Source organism: Salvelinus sp. IW2-2015, unplaced genomic scaffold (genome assembly GCF_002910315.2).
Source record: "Salvelinus sp. IW2-2015 unplaced genomic scaffold, ASM291031v2 Un_scaffold1026, whole genome shotgun sequence".
Taxonomy (NCBI): domain Eukaryota; kingdom Metazoa; phylum Chordata; class Actinopteri; order Salmoniformes; family Salmonidae; genus Salvelinus; species Salvelinus sp. IW2-2015.
The window spans coordinates 303798-329123 of NW_019942693.1; the positions used below are offsets into that span (position 1 = coordinate 303798).

General features: G+C 43.4%; 1 protein-coding gene and 1 pseudogene across 1 annotated transcript in view; one reads left to right on the forward strand and one right to left on the reverse strand.

Annotated features, from left to right (window-relative positions):
• Nucleotides 1-12837: 12837 nt before the first annotated feature.
• On the reverse strand, nt 12838-18533 carry LOC112069490 (solute carrier family 25 member 16-like; annotated as a pseudogene).
• A 1126-nt stretch (nt 18534-19659) lies between these two features.
• LOC112069492 (uncharacterized) overlaps nt 19660-25326 on the forward strand; it is a gene marked incomplete at its 3' end in the record, with an annotated part of 49746 nt that continues 44079 nt past the window's right edge. The window contains exons 1-2 of the mRNA XM_070438568.1: nt 19660-19937; nt 20986-23642. Of these exons, the coding sequence (XP_070294669.1) occupies nt 21174-23642 (2469 nt within the window). The remainder of the gene's footprint in view (nt 19938-20985; nt 23643-25326) is intronic.

The following is a 25326-nucleotide window of genomic DNA, read 5'->3' on the forward strand; positions in this document are numbered from 1 at the left end:
TTAAGTTCACCTGACCCAGTGTTTACATAGTCTTTCTCTAAGTTACCTGACCCACAGTGTTTACATAGTCTTTCTCTATTCACCTGACCCAGTGTTTATATAGTCTTTCTCTAGTTCACCTGACCCACAGTGTTTAACATAGTCTTTCTCTAGTTCACCTGACCCAGTGTTTACATAGTCTTTCTCTAGTTCACCTGACCCACAGTGTTTACATAGTCTTTCTCTAGTTCACCTGACCCACAGTGTTTACATAGTCTTTCTCTAGTTCACCTGACCCACAGTTTTACATAGTCTTTCTCTAGTTCACCTGACCCACAGTGCTTACATAGTCTTTCTCTAGTTCACCTGACCCAGTGTTTACATAGTCTTTCTCTAAGTTACCTGACCCACAGTGTTTACATAGTCTTTCTCTAGTTCACCTGACCCACAGTGTTTATATAGTCTTTCTCTAGTTCACCTGACCCACAGCGCTTACATAGTCTTTCTCTAGTTCACCTGACCCAGTGTTTACATAGTCTTTCTCTAAGTTACCTGCCCACAGTGTTTACATAGTCTTTCTGTAGTTCACTGGCCCACAGTGTTTATAAGTCTTTCTCTAGTTCACCTGACCCACAGTGCTTACATAGTCTTTCTCTAAGTTACCTGACCCACAGTGTTTACATAGTCTTTCTCTAGTTCACCTGACCCACAGTGTTTACAATAGTCTTTCTCTAGTTCACCTGACCCAGTGTTTACATAGTCTTTCTCTAGTTCACCTGACCCACAGTGTTTACATAGTCTTTCTCTAGTGCACCTGACCCAGTTTTACATAGTCTTTCTCTAGTTCACCTGACCCACAGTGTTTACATAGTCTTTCTCTAGTTCACCTGACCCACAGTGTTTACATAGTCTTTCTCTAGTTCTGACGTCCATGAGTCTGTACATTGTTAATGTCTTCCTTTGTTTGAATTATTTTATGTTATTATTGAGATAACATTCTGGATCACAGGGTGTAAGGTAAGTCCAGAAGAACAACATTCCAGGTGTAAAATGTTGGTGGGGCTTTTATCCCATGATGTATATTTTAAATTGTAAAGGGGACCCCAAATTTCACTGCTATATAGAATGATTGGAATTACGACATCGTCAAATAATTTAAGTTAAATTCTAATTGGGGGTTAATTTATACAGGGTCTTTCTAATTGCTAAATATGCTCTGCATGTTTTATCTGTTAGAGACGTTATGGCCATGTCAAACTGCTCATAACTTCTAGTCAGACCAAGGTAAGTATAGTTGGTGGTGTGGTTCAGGGTTTTTCCTCCTAGGGTGAAATGGAATCCACTTTCTTGAGAATGATATCTATACTGATCAAAAATATAAACGCAACATGCAACAATTTCAACGATTTTACTGAATTACAGTTCATATAAATAAATCAGTCAATTTTAAATTCTTTAGGCCCTAATCTATGGATTTCACATGACTGGGAAGGGGCACAGCCATGGTGGGCCTGGGAGGGCACAGGCCCAGTTTTTCCCCAAAAAAGGCCTTCATTACAGACAGAAATATTCCTCAGTTTCATCAGCTGTCAGTGTGGCTGGTCTCAGATGATACCAAAGATGAAGAAGCCGGAAGAGGAGGTCCTGGGCTGGCATGGTAACACGTAGTCTGCAGTTGTGAGGCCGGTTGAAAGTACAGCCAAATTGTCTGAAATTACTCTGGAGGTGGCTTATGGTAGAGAAATTAACAAATTCTCTGGCAACAGCTCTGGTGGACATTCCTGCAGTCAGCATGCCAATTGATTTTTGTGCATATGGAACATTTCTGGGATCTTATATTTCAGCTAATGAAACATTGGACCAACACTTTACATGTTGCGTTTATATTTTTGTTCATTACATGTTCCTCTTTCTCTTTGAGAAATCACAGAGTCTTGAAGCAATATGTTGAAGTTGTACTTAACCATAGGTCTAGGATCAGTTTACTCTATCCTCAATCCTAACACTCAACATTAGGATGATGAAACAATAACTGGCAACTTTCTTCCTATTTCATAAGGAAACATCGCAATTTATTTTAGCAAACAGTGGTCGTTGGCACTTTTGTGGTCAGTGGCACCTGTGAGTATCTTAAATAATCGCCCCCTCATTTTTTTGTACAAGCACCGACTTTGCTGATACCTACTTTGAGGAAAAATGTACTTTCTATGACTGTGATATGTGGTTGTCTCACCCAGCTATCTGAAGATGAATGCACTAACTGTACTTCACTCTGGATATGAGCATCTGCTAAATGACTCAAATGTAAATATAATGGTTTCTGGTAGTTAAAAAATATATATTTAACCTTATTTAACTAGGCAAGTCAAGTATACACTGAGTATACAAAACATTAAGAATACCTGCTGTTTCCATGACAGACTAACCAGGTGAAAGCTATGATGTCACTTGTTAAATCCACTTCAATCAGTGTAGATGAAGGGGAGGATACAGGTTAAAGAATAATTTTTAAGCCTTGAGACAATTGAGATATGGATTATGTATGTTTGTCATTCAGAGGGAGAATGGGCAAGACAAAAGATTGAAGTGCCTTTGAACGGGTATTAGGTAGTAGGTGCCATGGAGCACCGGTTGTGTCAAGAACTCCAACACTACTGAGTTTTTCACGCTCAACAGTTTCCCGTGTGTATCAAGAATGGTCCACCACCCAAAGGACATCCACCTAACTTGACACAACTGTGGGAAGCATTGGAGTCAACGTGGGCCAGCATCCGTGTGGAACGCTTTCAACCCCTTGTAGAGTCCATGACCCGACGAATTGAGGCTGTTCTAAGGGTAAAAGTCGGTGCAAATCAATATTAGGAAGGTGTTCCTAATGTTTTGTACACTAAGTATAAGTACAGTGGGGAGAACAAGTATTTGATACACTGCCGATTTTGCAGGTTTTCCTACTTACAAAGCATGTAGAGGTCTGTAATTTTTATCATAGGTACACTTCAACTGTGAGAGACGGAATCAAAACAAAAATCCAGAAAATCACATTGTATGATTTTTAAGAATTATTAGCATTTTATTGCATGACATAAGTATTTGATACATCAGAAAAAGCAGAACTTAATATTTGGTACAGAAACCTTTGTTTTGCAATTACAGAGATCATACGTTTCCTGTAGTCTTGACCAGGTTTGCACACACTGCAGCAGGGATTGGCCCACTCTCCATACAGACCTTCTCCAGTCCTTCAGGTTTCGGGGCTGTCGCTGGGCAATACGGACTTCAGCTCCCTTCAAAGATTTCTATTGGGTTCAGGTCTGGAGACTGGCTAGGCCACTCCAGGACCTTGAGATGCTTCTTACGGAGCCACTCCTTAGTTGCCCTGGCTGTGTGTTTCGGGTCGTTGTTCATGCTGGAAGACCCAGCCACGACCCATCTTCAATGCTCTTACTGAGGGAAGGAGGTTGTTGGCCAAGATCTCGCATACATGGCCCAATCCACCCTCCCCTCAATACGGTGCAGTCGTCCTGTCCCCTTTGCAGGAAAGCATCCCAAAGAATGATGTTTCCACCTCCATGCTTCACGGTTGGGATGGTGTTCTTGGGGTTGTACTCATCCTTCTTCTTCCTCCAAACACAGCGAGTGGAGTTTAGACCAAAAAGCTCTATTTTTGTCTCATCAGACCACATGACCTCCCATTCCTCCTCTGGATCATCCAGATGGTCATTGGCAAACTTCAGACGGGCCTGGACATGCGCTGGCTTGAGCAGGGGGACCTTGCGTGCGCTGCAGGATTTTAATCCATGATGGCGTAGTGTGTTACTAATGGTTTTCTTTGAGACTGTGGTCCCAGCTCTCTTCAGGTCATTGACCAGGTCCTGCCGTGTAGTTCTGCTGGCTGATCCCTCACCTTCCTCATGATCATTGATGCCCCACGAGGTGAGATCTTGCATGGAGCCCCAGACCGAGGGTGATTGACCGTCATCTTGAACTTCTTCCATTTCTAATAATTGCGCCAACAGCTGTTGCCTTCTCACCAAGCTGCTTGCCTATTGTCCTGTAGCTCATCCCAGCCTTGTGCAGGTCTACAATTTAGCCCTGATGTCCTTACACAGCTCTCTGGTCTTGGCCATTGTGGAGAGGTTGGAGTCTGTTTGATTGAGTGTGTGGACAGGTGTCTTTTATACAGGTAACGAGTTCAAACAGGTGCAGTTAATACAGGTAATGAGTGGAGAACAGGAGGGCTTCTTAAAGAAAAACTAACAGGTCTGTGAGAGCCGGAATTCTTACTGGTTTAGGATGATCAAATACTTATGTCATGCAATAAAATGCTAATTAATTACTTAAAAATCATACAATGTGATTTTCTGGATTTTCTCTCACAGTTGAAGTGTACCTATGATAAAAATTACAGACCTCTACATGCTTTGAAGTAGGAAAACCTGCAAAATCGGCAGTGTATCAAATACTTGTTCTCCCCACTGTATATAATCAAGCTGTGGCCAAAGACAGACTCCAGTGGCAGAAGATTGTTGCGACATTATGCCCTACCCAGGACAAAGAGGACTCTGCGAGTACGTACTTATCAAAGCTTCAGAAAGCTAAAAAAGTTTTAGACATAAGATAACAAACAAATCCACTTCCTCTCCCCATCGAAGTGCCTACTTCTTTTGTTTGATGAAAACATCACTGTCACGTTGGTTTCTTTACATTACATTATTTGGTTTCCAAATCATTGAGCAGTGTAGACCTGTATAGGTCAGCTCACTATTCTGTGGATGCACCCACACAATCCAACACACTCACGACCACTGGGGTTCCAATAGAAAATTCCCAGGTCAATATACAAACAAATGATCAAATATCAGTACTTACACTTGACAGGGTTTATTTTCCTAATGCTCCCAATGTACCAATACTAATGGGGGTAGATGGGTATAGGCCATTTAGTAATATGTTATACAGTATATACTGTAGGAGGAGGGAAACAGTGTTCAAGGAAATGCCGCTGTGTTTCAAAACGATTCAAGGAAACGGGTCTAATAGGGCCTCCCTAAAAACACGGCACTTCGATACAAATTACTTTCGTAGAATTTTCGCTAACCCTAGTCCTTTTCCTAACCTTAAGTTAAATCTCCTAACCTGCTACGAGAAGTCGTAGCTGTATCGAAGTGGCGTGTTTTTAGGGAGTTCCAAATCTAACATAGCCTGGTCCCAGAACTGATTGTGTCGTCTTGCCAATACAATATTACCATAGGAGACAGCAGATTGAAGACCAGGCTAGGTTTAATACAGGAGGGGAAACAGGGTTCAAGGGAGCAGAGACAATGAATACTCAGAAGGGTTGAGAGCAGGGCCTAGATTCACAAAACCTTAAGAAATGTCTTAACTGCAATTTTTCCCTTAACTATAGACTTATGGAGAAAGTTAAGCAAAGTTGCTATTCCTCAAAAAAGGTTATCGGAAATATTATTTCTTATGTTTCTCCTGAAGCCAAAAGTAAAGAAATTTGATTCTTGAAAATATAGCTCTTGGATTTGTTCTTGGAAATGCTAAACCCTTGTCTTAAACTTGGGCAGTGAGAAAATAAGCTAATGAAAGCAATTGAACATGTTTTCATCTACAGTGAATACTCAGAAAGGTAGAGCGTAGCTCTCTAGCCATCCATTAATAGGCTACACATATTTACCAGTCAAATCACGAGGTGACATCAGACAACAGTGGGCAGTGTAGCCTGGTATCAAGAAAATATATGCAAATATGGATTCCAACTATTTCACTGCAGGGTACAGAATGATGTACTAATATAGTTCCATAGTGAAGCAGGACTGTAATGTGGTTTGGTCKGGGGRGGGGGGGGGGGGGGGCACTCGGGCCAGCTTCCAAAAACTCAGTCCGGCTTTCAACTTATGCTTGAGTAGAATGCATAAGGTGCAATTTCGAAATTGGGAAGTGCATCATCAGTATTCCTCTTGTCATGTCAGTTATTGCATATCTTAGAGAGCTATTTATAACAGAAATGTCCAGATCAACTAGCCCATATCAGCTAACGTTTTCTTTGCTTGGTTTTTTAACCCATAGAGTTTGTTGTAATGTTTGAGTCATTCAAATATCACATGAAGACACAGACATGACAAAATGTGTAGAATTGCAGGAAATAAACCGTAAATATGCTAAATGTTCTCTCCAGCAACAAGAGGAGTGTGAACAGTTTGTGTCATAAACAGTGTTCGTGCCCATAGAAATAGACGGGGGGAGCGAGATGTTCCCCAATGCTGGAAGGGGGGCTTGAGTGAAAAAGTTTGAGAACCCCTGCCCTAGAAAGTCATCTAAAGTCTTGTGTTGATTGGATTGGCAGATGGTAGTCTCGTAAAACCATACCCTAGGCAAAAGCAGTGAATAGGGTCTGGGATTAAAGACAGACTACTTTGGTAACTTTAAAAAAGGGAAATAAAATTGTTCCTGGGAGGGTCCTCTTCAACTCTCCCAACAGACGGTCATGATTCTAAACCAAAAGTTTGCAGGCGAAACCTTTGCAGTGGTTTTAATGAAGGCAGTTGAAGCAAACTAGTCACTTGTGAAATGGACTCATTAAAAATAACCTCAGTGATATCCATCTTGCTAGCTACTATTTTGTGTCCGGGGGATGTGATGTGAGCAACCAGCGGATAAGGCATTGACCTAGTTCCTCTATGCCAAACTGAGGTTCAATTATGTGTTAAGCCTGAACAAATGGCACATTAAGGGAAGCAACCCGTTTGTCAAGAGACACTAGAGGAGGGTAAGCTGATCCTAGTTCAGTTAAAAGGCAGCTTCTACCTCAAGCCACATAGGAATGGAGAAGCAAAAATAATGTCTGGTTTACTGTTATGCAGCAATCTAATCTCAAAGTTACAGACAGTTGTGTGTAAAGCACAGGGCAGGACCCCAACACCCACAGCAGTCCTTCTAAGGAAACTGGAGTGGAGACTGAACCATAATAACAGGTTTAGCCTACATATTCAAAGGATATATTTATGTAACCTATTTGTTAAGATAACAATACATTTCTTACATGATGAGTAAACTACACCAACCAAGTTCTGTATGAGAAATAACAGCCTTTAAATTGACTCAATAAAAGACAACATTTTAGCGCAATTCTGATCTTTTATCATTTATAAAATCAGAACAAGAAACTGACAAGAATTGATGTATAAATTAAAATAAATATTGGTTAAAAAAAAAAAGAATTGTTCAGTAGTTTCCAGCAAATTCTTTCTCTTTCAGACAAAACCATTCCTTCCCTGATATATTATTAGAATATCATCATTAAACATTGATCATAAATAAACGGATCTGAAGACGGGGTAGTTCTAGCCTGGTTACACAAGACATAACGCTGTACTCACCATTGTCCATACGGTAAGGTGAGCAGTGTTTATTTAGTCTGTTTTAACCAGGCTAGGATAGGTCATGTATAGACTACTGTCAGGATATATTGAGCAGCAATGAGTTGATATGTTCCCTTTAGGCCTGAATTCTGACAAGGTTTGGCTCAATTCCTTTTCAATTCAGCAGGTAAACCGACATATAAATTCCAATTCTTGTCATTGCTTTTCAATGAGGATAATTAGAATTGGGATTTCAGTTCACTTCCTGAATTGGCTGAATTGAAATGGAATTGGCGCTAACCCTGAACCAAGTAATGATGTAAATGAAGATTTACATGAACATTTGAGTTACAAGCGTAGATCTTAAGGACTTTGGCCCGTAGCGTTTCAAAAGCATAGTTTAGGTCTACAGAATAAACACATTAATACCTTCAATACAGACATCTCAGGTGCTCCACTTATCAATGCAACCAATCCCACCCTAAGTACATACATTAACTGAGACAATCATGTCTTAAACCCATGATAGGATTCACAGAACTGTTTCAACAAGGTCGCATTCAGCAGGCACCTCAATGGGATGAAACGCTTTGAAACAGAAAAGGAGATGCTACCTCAATCTGTCATTTGCATTTGACAAAATGTTTTCTCCCCCTTTTACACTGCTGAACATAACCCTGGTTTCAGTCAACTAAACACGGCTCTTGAGTGGCGCAGCGGTCTAAGGCACTGCATCTCAGTGGTTCGAATCCAGGCTGTATCACATCCGGCTGTGATTGGGAGTCCCATAGGGTAGTGCAAAAATTGGCCCAGCGTTGTCCAGGTTTGGCCGGGGTAGGCCGTCATTGTAAATAAGAATTTGTCCTTTACCAACTTGCCTAGTTAAATAAAGGTTAAATAAAAAACGATTGCATAAAGTTTCCTAGCGCCAAAAGAACAAATCTTATACAAAAGACCATAGAGAATAAAGTCTGAGCATCAATGAGATTGACTTAAGAGGTGAAGGCTAAGGGCTTAGCTACTGTGCCATGGGTGGGCTGGGAGAAATCATTGGTAAACATTCCCATAGGAGAGATGTGCATTGGGACAGTGGTAAACATTCCCATAGGAGAGATGTGCATTGGGACAGTGGTAAACATTCCCATAGGAGAGATGATGCATTGGGACAGTGGTAAACATTCCCATAGGAGAGATGTGCATTGGGACAGTGGTAAACATTCCCATAGGAGAGATGTGCATTGGGACAGAGCATCAGTGCTCCAAAGAGAGTATGGCCTCATCTTTTTTATAGCCCTGTAACATACATGTAAGTCCTGTGTTTCTTGGCCTTTGTGGAAGTTCGAGGGTGCATCTCAATAGTAAGAAAAAAAGTGGCTTCCTCTCCTCAAGAGGACCACAATGGAAGCAAGTCTTTCAACTTTGTGTTTATATCGTTGACAGTTAATGGTATGTATCTGTTGCCGGGTGTACATTTATGTATTTTAAATTGTCCACTAAAACAAAATCCTCTCCATTTCCTCCCCTTCATCTGCACTGATCTGAAAACACAGGATAGCTGAAAGCAGTATGGAAGCTGCCTACCAGGAAGTAGTGTTTACCTAAACAGCTCGTTCAGTGCAGCTGAAGGAAAGCAGATTGGGAAAAGTGACTTTAGACTATTGAGACCAGATGTAACGTCGGATCGCTGCAGAATGCTGTGGTAGCCATGCTGGTTAAGTGTGCCTTGAATTCTAAATAAATCACAGACAGTGTCACCAGCAAAGTGTCACCCCCCACACCATAACACCTCCTCCATGCTTTACGTGGGAAATACAACATGTGGAGATCATCCGTTCACCCACATCGTCTCACAAAGACACGGCGGTTGGAACCAAAAATCTCCAATTTGGAATCCAGACCAAAGGACAAATTTACACCGGTCTAATGTCCAATGCTCATATTTCTTGGCCCAAGCAAGTCTATTCTTCTTATTGGTGTCCTTTACTAGTGGTTTCTTTCAGCAATTCAACCATGAAGGCCGGAATCACAGTTGAACAGTTGATGTTGAGATGTGTCTGTTACTTGAACTCTGTGAAGCATTTATTTGGGGTGCAATTTCTGAGGCTGGTAACTCGAATTAACTTATCCTCTGCAGCAGAGGTAACTCTGGGTCTTACATTCCTGAGGTGGTCCTCATGAGAGCCAGTTTCATCATAGCGCTTGATGGTTTTTGCGACTGCACTTGAAGAAACGTTTAAAGTTCTTGAAATGTTCTGTATTGACTGACCATGTCTTAAAGTAATGATGGATTGTCGTTTTTTCTCTTTGCTTATTTGAGCTGTTCTTGCCATAGTATGGACTTGGTCTTTTACCAAATGGGGCTATCTTCTATATACCACACCTACCTTGTCACAATACAACTGATTGGCTCAAACGCATTAAGAAGGAAAGAAATTCCACAAATGAACTTTTAACAAGGCACACCTGTTAATTGAAATGCATTCCAGGTGACTACCTCATGAAGCTGATTGAGCGAATGCCAAAAGTGTGCAAAGCTGTCATCAAGGCAAAGGGTGGCTATTTGAAGAATCTCAAATATAAAATATATTTTGATTTAAAAAAATGTTGGTTACTACATGATTCCATGTGTGCTACATGATTCCACTGAGACCTACCTAGTGACACGAGCCTACCAGACAAGCAAAATAACACTGAAACATGCATGAGAGCATCAGCTGTTCCGGACGACTGTGTGATCACGCTCTCCGCAGCCGATGTGAGTAAAACCTTTAAACAGGTCAACATTCACAAGGCCGCAAGGCCTGACGGATTACCAGGACGTGTACCCCTGAGCATGCGCTGACCAACTGGCAAGTGTCTTCACTGACATGTTCAACCTCTCCTTGTATGAGTCTGTAATAACAACATGTTTCAAGCAGACCACCATAGTCCCTGCGCCCAAGAGCACTAAGGTAATCTGCCTAAATGACTACCGACCCGTAGCACTCACATCTGTAGCCATGAAGTGCTTTGAAAGGCTGGTCATGGCTCACATCAACACCATTATCCCAGAAACCCTAGGCCCACTCCAATTTGCATACCGCCCCAACAGATCCACAGATGATACAATTTATGTTGCACTCCACACCGCCCTTTCACACCTGAACAAAAGGAACACCTATGTGAGAATGCTATTCATTGACTACAGCTCAGCAGTCAACACCATAGTGCCCTCAAAGCTCTAAGCTAAGCTAAAGCACTAAGCTAAACACCTCCCTCTGCAACTGGATCCTGGACTTCCTGACGGGCCTCCCCCAGGTGGTAAGGGTAGGTAACAACACATCCGCCACGCTGATCCTCAACACGGGGGCCCCTCAGCGGTGCGTGCTCAGTCCACTCCTGTACTCCCTGTTCACTCATGACAAAGGGAGATGATTGTGGACTACAGGAAAAGGAGGACCGAGCACGCCCCCATTCTCATCGACGGGGCTGTAGTGGAACAGGTTGAAAGCTTCAAGTTCCTTGGCGTCCACATCACCAACAAATTATCACGGTCCAAGCACACCAAGACAGTTGTGAAGAGGGCACGGCAAAACCTATTCCCCCTCAGGAGACTGAAAAGATTTGGCATGGGTCCTCAGATCCTTAAAAGGTTCTACAGCTGCACCATCGAGAGCATCCTGACTGGTTGCATCACTTCCTGGTATGGCAACTGCTCGGCCTCCGACCACAAGGCACTACAGAGGGTAGTGCATACGGCCCAGTACATCACTGGGGCCAAGCTTCCTGCTTTTCAGGACCTCTATACCAGGCGATGTCAGAGGATGGCCCTAAAAATTGTCAAAGACTCCTTCCACCCTAGTCATAGACTGTTCTCTCTGCTACCGCACGGCAAGCGGCACCAAAGCGCTAAGTCTAGGTCCAAGAGGCTTATAAACAGCTTCTACCCCCAAGCCATAATACTCCTGAACAGCTAATCAAATGGCTACCCAGACTATTTGCATTGCCCTCCCCCCTTCTACACTCCTGCTACTGTTAATATCAATGCATAGTCACTTTAATAACTCTACCTACATGTACATATTACCTCGACACCGGTACCCCCTGCATATAGCCTCACTATTGTTATTTACTGCTGCGCTTTAATTATTTGTTATTCTAATCTCTTTTTTTTTGTATTTTCTTAAAACTGCATTGTTGGTTAAGGGCTTGTAAGTAAGCATTTCATTGTAAGGTTGTATTCGGAGCATGAGACAAATACAATTTGATTTGGTTATTTCAAATTTTGACGTCTTCACTATGATTCTACAATGTAGAAAAAAGTATCAATAAAGAAAAACCCTTGAATGAGTAGGTGTTGTAAAACTTTTGACCGGTAGCGTACATATGATTCTCATGACTTCCTATTTCCTTACACCATTTGGCTTAACAAGATAAGAACAGAGCCCATATTCATAAGGCACTCCAGTGTGGGAATCATCATGATAACACATGGACTGATAAGATTACAGAAATCTCTGTAGTAGTGGGTATGAAGGCTTTGTACATAGTAACACAATAAAATAACAATAATGAGGCTATCTTTCCTTTAGTTTATTTAGCACATTTTCTCTTACTTTGTTAAAAACCTGCATTATTGGTTAAGGGCTTGTAAGTAAGCATTTAACGGTACGGACTACACCTATTGTATTCGGCGCATGTGATAAATACATTATTTGATTTTGATTCAGCATGGTAATTTAAAGTCCAGTTACATCCAGGCTACAGACTGTTGTTGTTGTGGGTAAACATATTACGGACTCATTTCTGACCCCTTGTGGCCAGAGTCATACGACACTATCATAAATAAACACAAAAGAGCCATAGGAAAGGGGGATAACTTGCAGGTTGTACAACTGAATGCMTTCAACTGAAATGTGTCTTCCACATTTAACCCAACCCCTCTGAATCAGAGCGGTGCGGGGGGCTGCCTCAATCGACATCAAGGCTTCGAAGTGCAAGTTTCTTCCTGAAGTGCTTAACTCCGGTTTCCATTTGGGTGCTTCAAATTATATAGCACCATCTTACATGTATTTATTTATGTGTCTAGATGTCAGTAGCTGACAAACTCTTTTTACACACACAGGAAATGTAGACGGAAAACAAATATAACATACGTTACAACCACCGCCGTCAGTCCATACATCAGTTCATGTTCATCTTACAGGAACAATGTCAAAACCAGTCTTCTGGTAGGTAAGTTTCACAAAATTCCAACGTGTTCCATTTCCATCCTGTACCTGGGATTTCTGGGAAACCTGGGCATTTTGGGAAAGTTACATTTTGCAACCCTACTGGATAGTAGTCCCTTGGACTCTCTCATAGACACAAATCTCTATAAATTCAAAATCCTCCCGGTAGATACACATCATTAGAATGAGACATAACTGTTTCTGCACTCTACAATAGTAAATCACTGCCTCATACCCTGAATCTAACCTGCACCATAGACAAGAGACACACTACACACTGAAACCTGAATGGATGCTTTAATACACACACACACACGTCAATACCAAAGACAACTCTCCTACAGAGACACATCTGTTAAACTGCATGGGGTAAACAAATTAGAAAGCAAACCTGTTTCGATGTCAGACAATAAGACTTTTTGGGGGAGTATCAAAATAAAAAATAAATTATGTTCAGTTCTGAACAAACTGATGTGATGTGGGATTTTATCATTAGGATTCTATTAAACTTAGGCTGCTCAAAAAGTACAGTTCTTGGGGAGTGTTTCTTTATTCTCCTAAAATGTTTGATAGTTGAATCTGGACTCTTATAACTGACATACTACACATTTAAATTCTTGTCTCATTGATTATGTGTCTAGATTTGTACTCACAACAGTGTCAGGTAGGTACATGAGGAAAAGAAGGCCTCCGATTGGATAAGCCAGATTGTCCGGTGTGACTTTCCCCTCCGTCATTGGCTGGGTGACTTCTTAGGAGCGGGTGGTGGGGTAGAATGGGGGAGCAGTGTACATAATTGGGTTTCTATGGCATTACCAACGAGTGTTGTTAGGGGTTCATTGCCCATAGCTGCCCATCGAAGCAGAGGAAGCCATTGTCTATAGGTATCCATGGCAATAGTTGCCGGGGTGTTGTCCAAAGCCAAGCCACAGGTTTGGCGGACGGTTTCAGCACAACATTATAGGCGCAGACACAGACATGGGCACTGGATTAGCACTGCCATGGGGCCCAGTGCCTAGCATTCCTCTGCTTTCCGACTGGGGTAAGCAGCTACTAGGCTCGGCTCGAGTGGCTGAGCCACAATGGCCGCCTCTGGTAGCAGGGGTCAACACCTCCAAATGGAAGCCGACTTCCTTAAAACTGAAAACGTTTACTAGCGCAAATGAACATATCTAATAGGCAATATTCCCTTAACATTTCAGAACATATAGCCCCAGAGAACGCTCTCGTTCAGGCTGTTTTGAGATAGACAGCTGCTAGGGATCTTTCTAAACATTTCAGAACGTTTATCCCCAGTGAACGTGCCTCAGTCCCCGCTATGCAGAGATGAAGGGTGGAGGTGGATGGTGAGGGAGCAGCTAGTTGAGGTGGATGGTTTGCTTCATCAACTCATAGGTGATAAAGGCCACAGTCTGTGAGGGCACACAGCGGATGTAGTTGAGAGACAGGCCTCTGTACAGACCCTTCTTCACCCCATACTGACTGTATACATACTCAAGAGTCTTGGTCAGGGTACTGTAGAGGGAGACAAGTGGGAAGACAAAGTTATGCTTTATTTTACAGTGCTTAGCAGGAACGTATTTATCAATGACATTGTAATATGTTAATTACATGATAATAAAAGATAAAAATGAGTTAGAGATGTTTGGAACAGGTTATTCCGCCAGTGCCAGTCTGTTTGGCTGGTTAATACAGACAGAGACATACACACAAGCTCGGGAATGACATCATCAGACACACAAGCCCTCATTGTATGGAGTAGAACATAGAGTAAGACTGTTGAGTTACTGAGTGAGGAGGTTGTCTAGTAAATCATTACGGAGTATCAGGTGCTGGAGTAATTCCACTGACACGGTGCAGCAGGGTGAACTGTGAAAGGCAGGCCTGGTATGCTGTAGTCTCCTTGAGGACCAACCATGTTCACTCATGACTGCACGGCAAGGCACGACTCCGACTCAATAATACCCACACTCCCAAAACTCCTATTGCCAAGCGATTTTTCTAAGTATTCAAACAGGGTCCTTTTGCCTTTCAGATCGTAATACATTAGATTATATGTGCAGGGGTATATACTTTTTTTAAATAAGAGCCCTGTGTTTGGAGAGGAAGGGTTAAATGGCGCCACTTCCCGACATTTGTCAGATTCAGGAAGCACCACTCCTAACTGCATCCTTCTCCTGGCAACATCCAGAGGATAGCTGGGAGAGGAGACGGAGAAGAGGAGTACTCTGGACAGGAGACAGAGAAGAGAAGGGGGAAACAGGGAGAGGAGAAGAACAGGTAGAGGAGACAAAGAAGAAGTGAACAGGGAGTGGAGAAGAGGGGAACAGGGAGAAGAGAAGAACAGGTAGAGGAGACAAAGAAGAAGTGAACAGGGAGTGGAGAAGAGGGGAACAGGGAGAGGAGAAGAGAAGAGGGGAACAGGGAGAGGAGAAGAACAGGTAGAGGAGACGAAGAAGAGGTGAACAGGGAGTGGAGAAGAGAAGAGGAGAACAGGGAGAGGAGAGAAGAGGGGAACAGGGAGAGGCAACGGAGAAGAAGGGAACAGCAAGAGGCAACAGAGAAGAGGCGGAACACGTAGAAAAGACAGAAGAGGTAAACAGGGAGAGGAGAAGAGGGGAACAGGGAGAGGTAGAAGAAAAGGGGGGAACAGGGAGAGGAGAAGAGGGGAACATGTAGAGGTAGAAGAAAAGGGGGGAACAGGGAGAGGAGAAGAAGGGAACATGTAGAGTAGAAGAAAAGGGGGGACAGGGAGAGGAGAAGAGGGGAACATGTAGAGGGTAGAAGAAAAGGGGGATACAGGAGAGGAGAAGATGGGAACATGTAGAGGTAGAAGAAAAGAGGGGAAGAGGGAGAGGAGAAGAGGGGAACATGTAGAGGTAGAAGAAAAGGGGGGAAGAGGGAGGAGAAAAGGGGAAGATGTAGAGGTGGAAGAAAAGGGGGGAACAGGGAGAGGAGAAGAGGGGAACAGGGAGAGGAGAAGAGGGTAGGTCTTTAAAACCAATCAATCCATCAGTCAAACACCCAATCAGTCAATCAATCAACCTACGATATGGTCTGTGGATAGCTCCGGCCACCCCTTCCACAGAGCAGGTTGACGTGGGTCTTCAGCACCAGCACCTCTGGGTTGTCTGAGGATGGTCGTCCCAGTAACTCCGGGAAGTCTTCAATGTGCTGAAGGTAAAGAACAAGAACCCTGGAAGGAGGGAGGGAGGGAGAGATTGAGAGAGAGATTGAGAGAGAGCAGAGGAGGACAAAACAAAATGAGGCCCACAATGAACTGGACAAAATGTTAGTCACAACACCGTGTGTGTGTGTGTGTGTGTGTGTGTGTGTGTGTGTGTGTGTGTGTGTGTGTGTGTGTGTGTGTGTGTGTGTGTGTGTGTGTGTTCACCTGCATATGGAGTCATGCCTATAAGGGTTGGGATCAGTCCCTTGTAGAAGCCAGGGATGCCTCCTTCCTTTAAAAAATAAACACCACCACTGAGCATCAGTTAATGAGAAACACAAACACAGGTAACAGGTTGAATGTGAAACTGAAAGACAAATAAAGGGATAGGTCAGAACAAATAAATAGCATACCTTTAGGTATATGGTCTGGAAGGCATTTCTGATGCCCGTGTAGCGATGATGTCCTTTCATCTGGTAAGCCAGACAGGCTCTGATCACGTCAAGAGGGTACGTACATATCACTGCTGTCATCCCTGAGCAACAATAACATGATAAGATAAAATATACTCAACAACAACTGTTGGCGTTTTGTTGAAACTATTGGTGTGGAAAAATAATCAGGAGTAAGGAAGTATCTTCTCTGCATTATACAAGCCTCCGTTTGTCTTTTCTGGATTCTCCCTCCCTGCCATGAAAGAGGCCCTTTTCACCACTGATCTTCTCTCACCTGCCATAGCACCGACCATGGGCCTGTGGATGTGTCCAGAGACGCCCAGCTGTTTACTGAGGATCTTCTTGTATTTGTCAAAGGCCATGAACTGGATAGCTCCGTAGGGGAATATCCTGACCATCATGGCCCCATTGCCTTTATAAAGCCCCAGGTAACCCTCCTTCTTTTGCACGACACGGAGAGTAGCTACCACACCTTGAGGAGAGAGGGAGGGGAGAGAGAGTGAAGGAGAGAAATAAGCAAGAGATAATTGTGTGGAGGGATGTCATAGTTTCGTTTTCGCTGCAACCAGGTGTGAGAAGAAGGAAAACCAGTGTCAGATTTCCATGGGAGGGGTGATACATGAATGACACTGACAAACCAACTGTCAAAAGACAGACATGTTTCCATGTTCAGTAACACTTCCACTGCAGCAGAGTAATCCAGATCTTACCCAGGTCTTTGTCGTGGGGACTGTTGGCTTGCAGTAAGACCTTCACTCTGTCCAGAGGAGCAATGGTGTATTTGACACATCATCATGCTATACCTAAACACACCCAGACAGATACAGACACTCTCAACATGAGCAAATCTGGGATAGACTAAGTAAAACAACCATTAGATTCATCTGAAGAATTATCTGGATTTGGATAAATGCATATTACATCACTTTGGACAGGTCATGGGGTTTCTTTCCATGTTCAACATCTGACTAATAAGACAATCTTAGTTACAGATAGAACAGAGTAATAGCCTCAATATAACTGGCAGATGGATGATGATACACTAACAGTTATAGCAACAGACCGTGACCACCGTCATGTGACTTCTCCAGGCACCGTATCTACTGTATAGACAACGGACCTTGACCACCGTCATGTGACTTCTCCAGGCACCGTATTACTGTATAGACAACAGGACACTTGACCACGTCATGTGACTTCTCCAGGCACCGTATCTACTGTAAGACAACGGACCTTGACCACCGTCATGTGACTTCTCCAGGCACCGTATCTACTGTATAGACAACGGACCTTGACCACCGTCATGTGACTTCTCCAGGCACCGTATCTACTGTATAGACAAGGACCTGACCACCGTCATGTGACTTCTCCAGGCACCGTATCTACTGTATAGACAAGGACCTTGACCACCGTCATGTGACTTCTCCAGGCACCGTATCTACTGTATAGACAAGACCTTGACCACCGTCATGTGACTTCTCCAGGCACCGTATCTACTGTATAGACAACAGACCTTGACCACCGTCATGTGACTTCTCCAGGCACCGTATCTACTGTATAGACAACAGACCTTGACCACCGTCATGTGACTTCTCCAGGCACCGTATCTATATTTGTATATAAATAAAAACCTGCACATTCAGTGCCAGTTTCCCTAACCTGCATTAAAGCTGGTATCCAGCCGTTTATGCAACAAACAACCAACACCGTTTCTTTCCCTCGGACATCATTGCACGCCATTTTGTTTTCCCAGAATTCTGGATGCTCCTCTCCTCCGTTTCATCAACAACACAAAAACAATAACAAATGCGCTGGGGGTGAACAGTGGTGCTGTTTCACCTGATGCTGACTGAACAGTGGTGCGGATTTCAGCTTTAAGCTTAGTCCTAGATTAAAATGCACTTTCAGTAAAGAATCGCCATTGAGCATGCTTTTTAATCCAGGTCCAAGACAAGTCAGCTTAATCTGGGTCTGTGAAACCGACCCACAAACTCATTATGCCTATGTCGCTCTACCAAGGTCTAGACGTATACCCATTTCTTCTGGATCTCTGGTGAGGTTTACCCACTAATTTAGATGATAGTAGTCTGTTATTGCCAGATGAATTGCCTGCACACTATGCAGCTCATCAGAACCAGGGTTTGTGTCACTGGATGTGTACTACTGTATGTTCTGTATTGTATTTCTGTATTATTATCACTAGTGAAGTCTGCAGCCGCCCTTACCTCCAGCTACGAAGGAGCGGACAAAGTGATAGTCCCCTGAGTGTTGTTGGGGATCACAGGACGACCACGGGTGAGACTGCAGCGTCCGTTGCCATGATGTGTGAGTTCAATCAGGACCCGAATGCATCCATAACTATGCAAAGAAAAAAACACAACAGATACATGACATTCTCACCCAGCATTAAAAAGGACAACGCTCGACGTCATCATCAGACCACCAATATAACTTACTAACACTGACATTCTGCCTTGCCTTGAGAGGCACATAATGATGTGAGGCATAACGTTGTAAACTGTTGATCACTAAAACAATGTATAATCAATACATAGTTTGGTTAGCTGGCTAGTCACGTATCAAAACAAAAAAATTGCTAGTAGTAGCTAGCTGTCATTGAAGTCGAGTTATCGTGCTACCGTTACTAGCAGATGAACGTTAACTAGTGAACTAGCTACAATTTCGAATCTCTACTATTGAATGGACTGTTCAAACACTGACTCACAGTTCAATCGACTGTTGCTGTACTAATAACTTATATTAGCCATCTTACCCACTGCTAGGTCAACACTGTCAGATGAACAACTGTTGCAACACAAATCTCGCTAGCGGCGCGTTAGCATTTTCAGGTAGCTTCCTGATTCCCCGAAGAAACCTGCCTAGCGGGCACTCGTGGAGACAACCTCACCGAGCGACAATTGTGAGTTCAGTTTCCGGTCACTATTTTTGCGAGAAATGCATAGCTAAAGAATAGCCAAACGTGATTAGACAAACAGCAATAAAAAAAAAAACTGGCTACCGGTTAAATGTATGTATGAAGGGTTAAGGCACATGTTTTTATGATCACTAACAACTGGTGCCCTTCATGTGCACAGATCGAGTGTCGCACTGTCGCATGCGAATGACGTCATTGATAAATAATAAAAATGGCATAATTAAACCATAAATGTGTCAATTCATAATATGTAAACAACTGCCTAAACACTTTATAATTTGCTACATATAGGGTCAAATAGTACTTGTGTGGAGCAGGTTAGTTTTTAAGGTGTTATTATTACACAGTTCTAAAACATATTTTTTAAGCTGTTATTATTACACAGTTGTAAACCATACAGAATATGAAGCACAACATTAGCTTGTTAAAGGTTATCTAGGGTTTGAAGTAGTTTGATAGTAGTTTGTTACCTCTACTCATTAGAGAAAGTAGACAAATGCTCCATTCCAGGTTTTCCCAATGACCCTTCACTCCAGAGCTGAGTTGACTCGAGACCGTAGGTCGCGTCTGGGAGAGGAGGGAGAGAGGGCTTCCCCGAATGGATTGACACAAGAAGGATTTACGCTTTAAATTGTGTTTTATTCAGTATGGCTATATACGTGTTTGATAAAAACAGTATTGGTAGATTGTGTCAATGTATCAGCGTTGTAAAGAAGAGCTACTAACCAGCCATATTTTCCGAGTGAAACCAATACAATGATCGTCAGTGTCTATCAGGAGTGGAATATTATTAGCAATTCAGACAGTGCAACTGTCTCTCTGGTATGTAAAGTATTTGAGCTGCCTTTTAAAGTCAACGTGTAAATAACATCTAAACCAACAACACTTATATTATTTGTGACATTCACGAATAGCTTAGCCAGCCATCCAATGCCACGAGTGTCAAATACTCGATATTTTTCGGACATTCGGTCAAGTGCAAGAAAATCTACTCGACGCGGCAAAAGTGTTGCAAGCTGGTTACAACATTGTCATTACGCTTCCGTCCGAAACTCGTGCAGTAAAAAAGTAGGCCGCGAGCCAAGTCCGGTGTTGTGTGGCAGCCTATACTTTTTAAAGGGCTTCACTTCTGCCTTTTAACTGTTAAATGGCTTAGCCTAAATATACAATAAATACCACCGCCATGCGGAAGAAGAAGGAGCGTTAGGAGATTTTAGCATATTGATTAATAATACAAATCTATTATTGATATCGCAATGAATCATTTATTTATATGAAAGGGTTATTGTGTAATCTGTTAACTACATGGTAATAGGCATGTCTCTACTTCACGGATCATTGCTTTGACAAGGTGTTGTGTGTTGTAAACTGTTTAGTCCGCTAAGCCAAATACGGACCGTATTTGGCACGGCAGGCCCAGCGCCATTCTTTTCGTTAAAGGGACACAGTAGGGAAAACTGCAGTAGCCTAAAGTGGGCTCACAAGGCGAGTTTATTGAACATGATCAGTTGAAAGTGAAAGACGGCTGGTAACTCGACAATCTTCAACACTATACAACTAACCCATATAGTTACACCTGATACCTCATACATGTTCTATTTGCAGTCACACGCTTCATTGCCCGAATGCAATACCATGCAGTTCAAGATTTCTAAACATCTGCTACAAATTATACAATTGGGTTCTCTTATACCCAGTACATACAAAAAAAACGTGTGACCAGGCTTGTTTTGTTAGGAAAATAAAAACGTTTTCTCCTTAGTGTTGTCAGTCAAACACAGACGTGTTTGGGTGTGTTATATAGTGCACTAATAGAGAAACAGACAGTTATTTTAACATATATATTTTTTTCTTGATCAATTCCCTCCAGGTCCTTGCACAGCTTTTCAACATGGTGGGAAAATAACTCAGCATTTGGGTGTCAGTGTAAGCCAGTAATCCACTCTCAAAAAAATTAAGGAACAGAAAAAAAAGTTGAAGTTGGAGCACAGCTGAGAACAACCATTCACCTGGTTCCCATGCCGACTGCCCCATCTCTGCCCTCTCACATCCTCCACTATGCCTCCTACTCCCAAACCCCCTAAGAGACAACCCCCACCACAGACAAGGAATGGCTGCAAGGTGATACCCACAACAACAACCACCACTACCACCACCGCCAAGAGGCAGATCTCCAACTCCAGCAAGTCCAGAGGAAAAGCCTTTGAGAGCCCACAGTCGACACCAAAACCCCCCCAAAGATCCACAACCAGGACCCAGGCCCAGCCGGCCAGAAGCCCAGGGAGGAGTGGGCTTGGCAGTCAGGTCCCGGGGGGGTCCCCTGGTAGGGTTAACCATGCCCCTGTGCATGTAACAGGATCAGTGAGGCTAAGGAGCCGGGGTAATCCTCTGCTACAGCATGGGGTGGGAGAGGATCCACCGGGGCGCAGGATGTCCTTACGGGGCATGGGGTGCTCCAAGAAGTTTCCTCCCCTGACGGTAAAGCCTAGCAGGGGAGGGAAGAAAGCCAGAGGGAGGGGGGCGAGGGGAGCAAGGGGTCAGAGATGGAGCGAAAGAGGGATTGAGCAAGGACCTGAGGAGTCTGACCCTGGTAGTATAGACCCTAGTGTGATTGACCAAGAGAAGGAGGTAGTCAGCCATGATAGAGAGGGCCAACCTCTTAACCTAAGGACTGAACTTGATGACCCTTCCTGTGTTGACCAGCAGGAGCCAGGAGTCGGCCATGATGGTAAGGGCAAACTTCTTAACCTGAGGACTGATGACTCAGCTAGTGATGACAAACATGAAGAGTTAGTTGCCCATAATGGTGACGCGGTTGGTACTAACCCACATAATAAGCCTTTCAGCCATAGTGGTGAGGTCAACAACTCGGAGCTCAATGACCCCATCAGTGTTGACCAACAACAGGAAAAGCTAGTCAATAACATTAGTGAGGGCAATTCAGTGCAATTCTACCAGAGCCATGAGCTTGGTGACTCTACCAGTGATGAGAGGCAGGAAGTGTCAGTCGTCCCTAAAGGTGAAGACAAAGCCAAGATTAACCTTGGAGCTGAGCAGATTGAGATGGAGCAGAGAGAGAGAGATACTCATGCAGAGGAGGGGAGAGGAGGGGAGAGGTTGGAGAAGGACGGAAAGGAAGCAGTGGAGAAGGAAGGAGAGGAAGCAATGGAGGAAGGAGAAAAGACGGATGAAGAAAAGAAGAAAGCAGAGGAGGAGGAGAGAGTGGAGATAGTCAAGGTGAAGGAGACTAAGGAAAGAGAGGAGAAAGACGAGAGACTGGAGAAGAGAGAGGTTATCAGCAGACCTCCAGACACAAGCTCCAGTATGTCTGTCTCTCAGCACCAAAAGCCACCTCTGCAGGATGACGTGTTGATGATGCAATCACCTGTCCATCCCCCATCTGTCTCTGAACCAGCCACCTCAGACCTGGTGTCACCCCCTCTCTCTCATCCTCACCCGACCTTTCCACTTCAACCCGCAATGTCACATGACATTAAGGTTTTTAACCAAGGTGCAAAACTAATCCAACCTACCCAAACTGTTGAAATCCATAAACCTTTAAAAGTCCCAACTACTTTCCATGAGACATCACAGATGACCTCAGTGCACCCAGTATCACTAAGTCTCTCAGTTGCCTTCCTCAGTGAACCCCACAAGTCCCTGTGTGTAATCCCAGCGAACCCAGCACTCAGTCAGAGCCTGGAGAGCCCTGTCTCTCCAGAGGCTAGACAACTTCTCAGACCAGTGGACGAAGAGACCAAAGAGTCATCCAATCACCTCAATGCAAAATTATCTTCATCATCTGCATCATCATCGTCAGACCTGTACACCAGCGCGGAGGTCCCCATCACTGTGTCTGTACCTGACCTGGGTCCATTGTCAAACAACCACAACAATTACCCAGAAGAACCACCATCCTCATCATCACTCCCATACACAAAGAAAGACGTTTTCACCACTGGGTCTGAACCAGACAAAGACATTGTATCTGTCTCTGATTGTGACCTAGGTTCTGGTCCAATGACTCACAACAAGTACAACCAAGATGAGCCACAACCATCACTCCCAAACACAGACACAAGGTCTGAACCAAACACAGATATTGCATCTGTATCTGATCTGGGTTCAGTGCCAAAGACCTCCTCCATCCCTAACCAGGAGAGTTCTAGCTCCAAGTTCTCATTCTCCTTCTCCTGCAGCTCTGAGAGCACCCAATCATCATACTCCTTCGACACTGAGTCAGAGACTGGATATGGGGAACCTAGCCCCCCTGGACACCCTAGCCTGGACCTGGGACACCTGGACGGGGGCACATCTCTGCCCCGAACCCCACGGATCATCCAGAGGAGGGAGAGGAAGAAGAGGAGTAGGTGTGGAGGGTGTGAGCCGTGCCTAAGGAAGATCAACTGTGGCCAGTGTAGCTGCTGTCTGAACCGCAGGACTGGACACCAGATCTGTAAACTGAGGAAGTGTATGGAGCTGAGGAAGAGGAGGCCAATGTCACTGCTCACACTAACATCTACTCAGGTAAGGTTTTTTCTAAGGCGTAGAGTAAACTTTAGGCTAAAACTGGAAAAGGCTGCTTATAAACTCCTTATAAACCTCATAACTTTTTAACGTTTTATTATTCAATTGTGTATAACCATTATAAGGAGTTTAAAAACAGACCTTATGGTAAAATTGACCAAGTCAATTGACCTTTCTTTAGAGAATACTGTACGTGCTGAGAAAGTCACCTAACTGCAACTGACCCCAAAGCCACAGAGAGTCTAAAGCCAGCTTGTTATTGTCACTACTTCTCTAAGTTGTCATATGCCTGTGGCGATGCTATGCTATAGACTGACTGAGAGGATACGTGAGGCGTAGTCTGTTGGTCTGTGACAGTTTATGGTGTGTTTGTGTGTGTGTGTGTGTGTGTGTGTGTGTGTGTGTGTGTGTCTGTGTGCTCTGGGTTCTCCAAAATATGTGGTGAAATGAAGTGGGAGGAGAGAGAGCATATAAAGGGCTGAGGATAGAAAAGGACGGGGTCAGTTGGAGAGGATAGAATGTTCTGGACAGTGAGATTGCATTGATATACTACTATATGGGAAAGAAAAGGGTACTGTGCTTGACAACTGTGGTCATCAAAGGAGGTGACATAAGGAGGGATTCACGGGTCCCTGCGGCTGTCCTCCACCCACAGGGGCCAAAGAGACCAGGGGCCAAGGGGCCTTACCCCTCCACTGTCCTCTCCTCTCCACTCTGGCCCCATGACAGCATGGAGCCTAATGTTTCATGTGTGCCAGCCTAGTCCACATAGTAAAATCGCAATAAGAGGTCATTCAACTCCCATGGATTTAAATTCAACAGCATTTTGGGGTTTATATGATGCCACCCTCATATAGAGTTAAAACTACTCTGGTCATAGGGTTGATTATTATTACATTTATGACACTAAATGGAGTAAATATCCAATCACATTGAACTCTCAGGGAGTTGATCAAATTTAACTCTACATCACATTTCACACTTTCAGTGTCGTTTTTAATTCACTCCCATGCCATTTTACACTTTTCTGTGTTGTTTTGAATTAACAACTCCGTCAGAGTATATTTTTACTCTTGCTGTTTGCTTTGTAAATCCAACCACTTACAGATTGAAATTGTTAAGAAAATTGTGTTATTTATCTTTGCATAGCATAAGATAAATAACAATCAATGTACATGCGAAAACACAGAYATTGAAACAAATCAATTCTAAAAATCAACCTGTAACATAGCATTCTGGGAAATACGAGTTAAAAACATTAGCACTGTGAATGTAACACTTCTTGCAGTGTACTTCAAAGAAGTCTAAAGAGTGTGTGGATACTCCATACAGATGTAGGATCTTAATTTGATCACCCTGTTGCAGGAGAACTTGTAGTGTATTTGACACCACCCCTGGTTAAAGGGGGAATAAGGCAGCCCAAGAGTTAACACAGGAACTTTATTCACATAGAGGAAAATTCAGGTACATGGGGCTGTAGTGGAATGGTAGTGGTTCTGTAATGGACAGAAACAGAGGTAATGAATACAGTGTACACAATTCAAGGTCACACTTTATTTGGATAGTCCAGATTTCCCATCTGTAGATGCTCTACAGATGGTCATACTATCAACAAACTATCTGTTGATAAGCAACTGCTTGGCTAATTTTAGGGTTAGGATTAGGTTTAGAGTTAGGGTTAAGT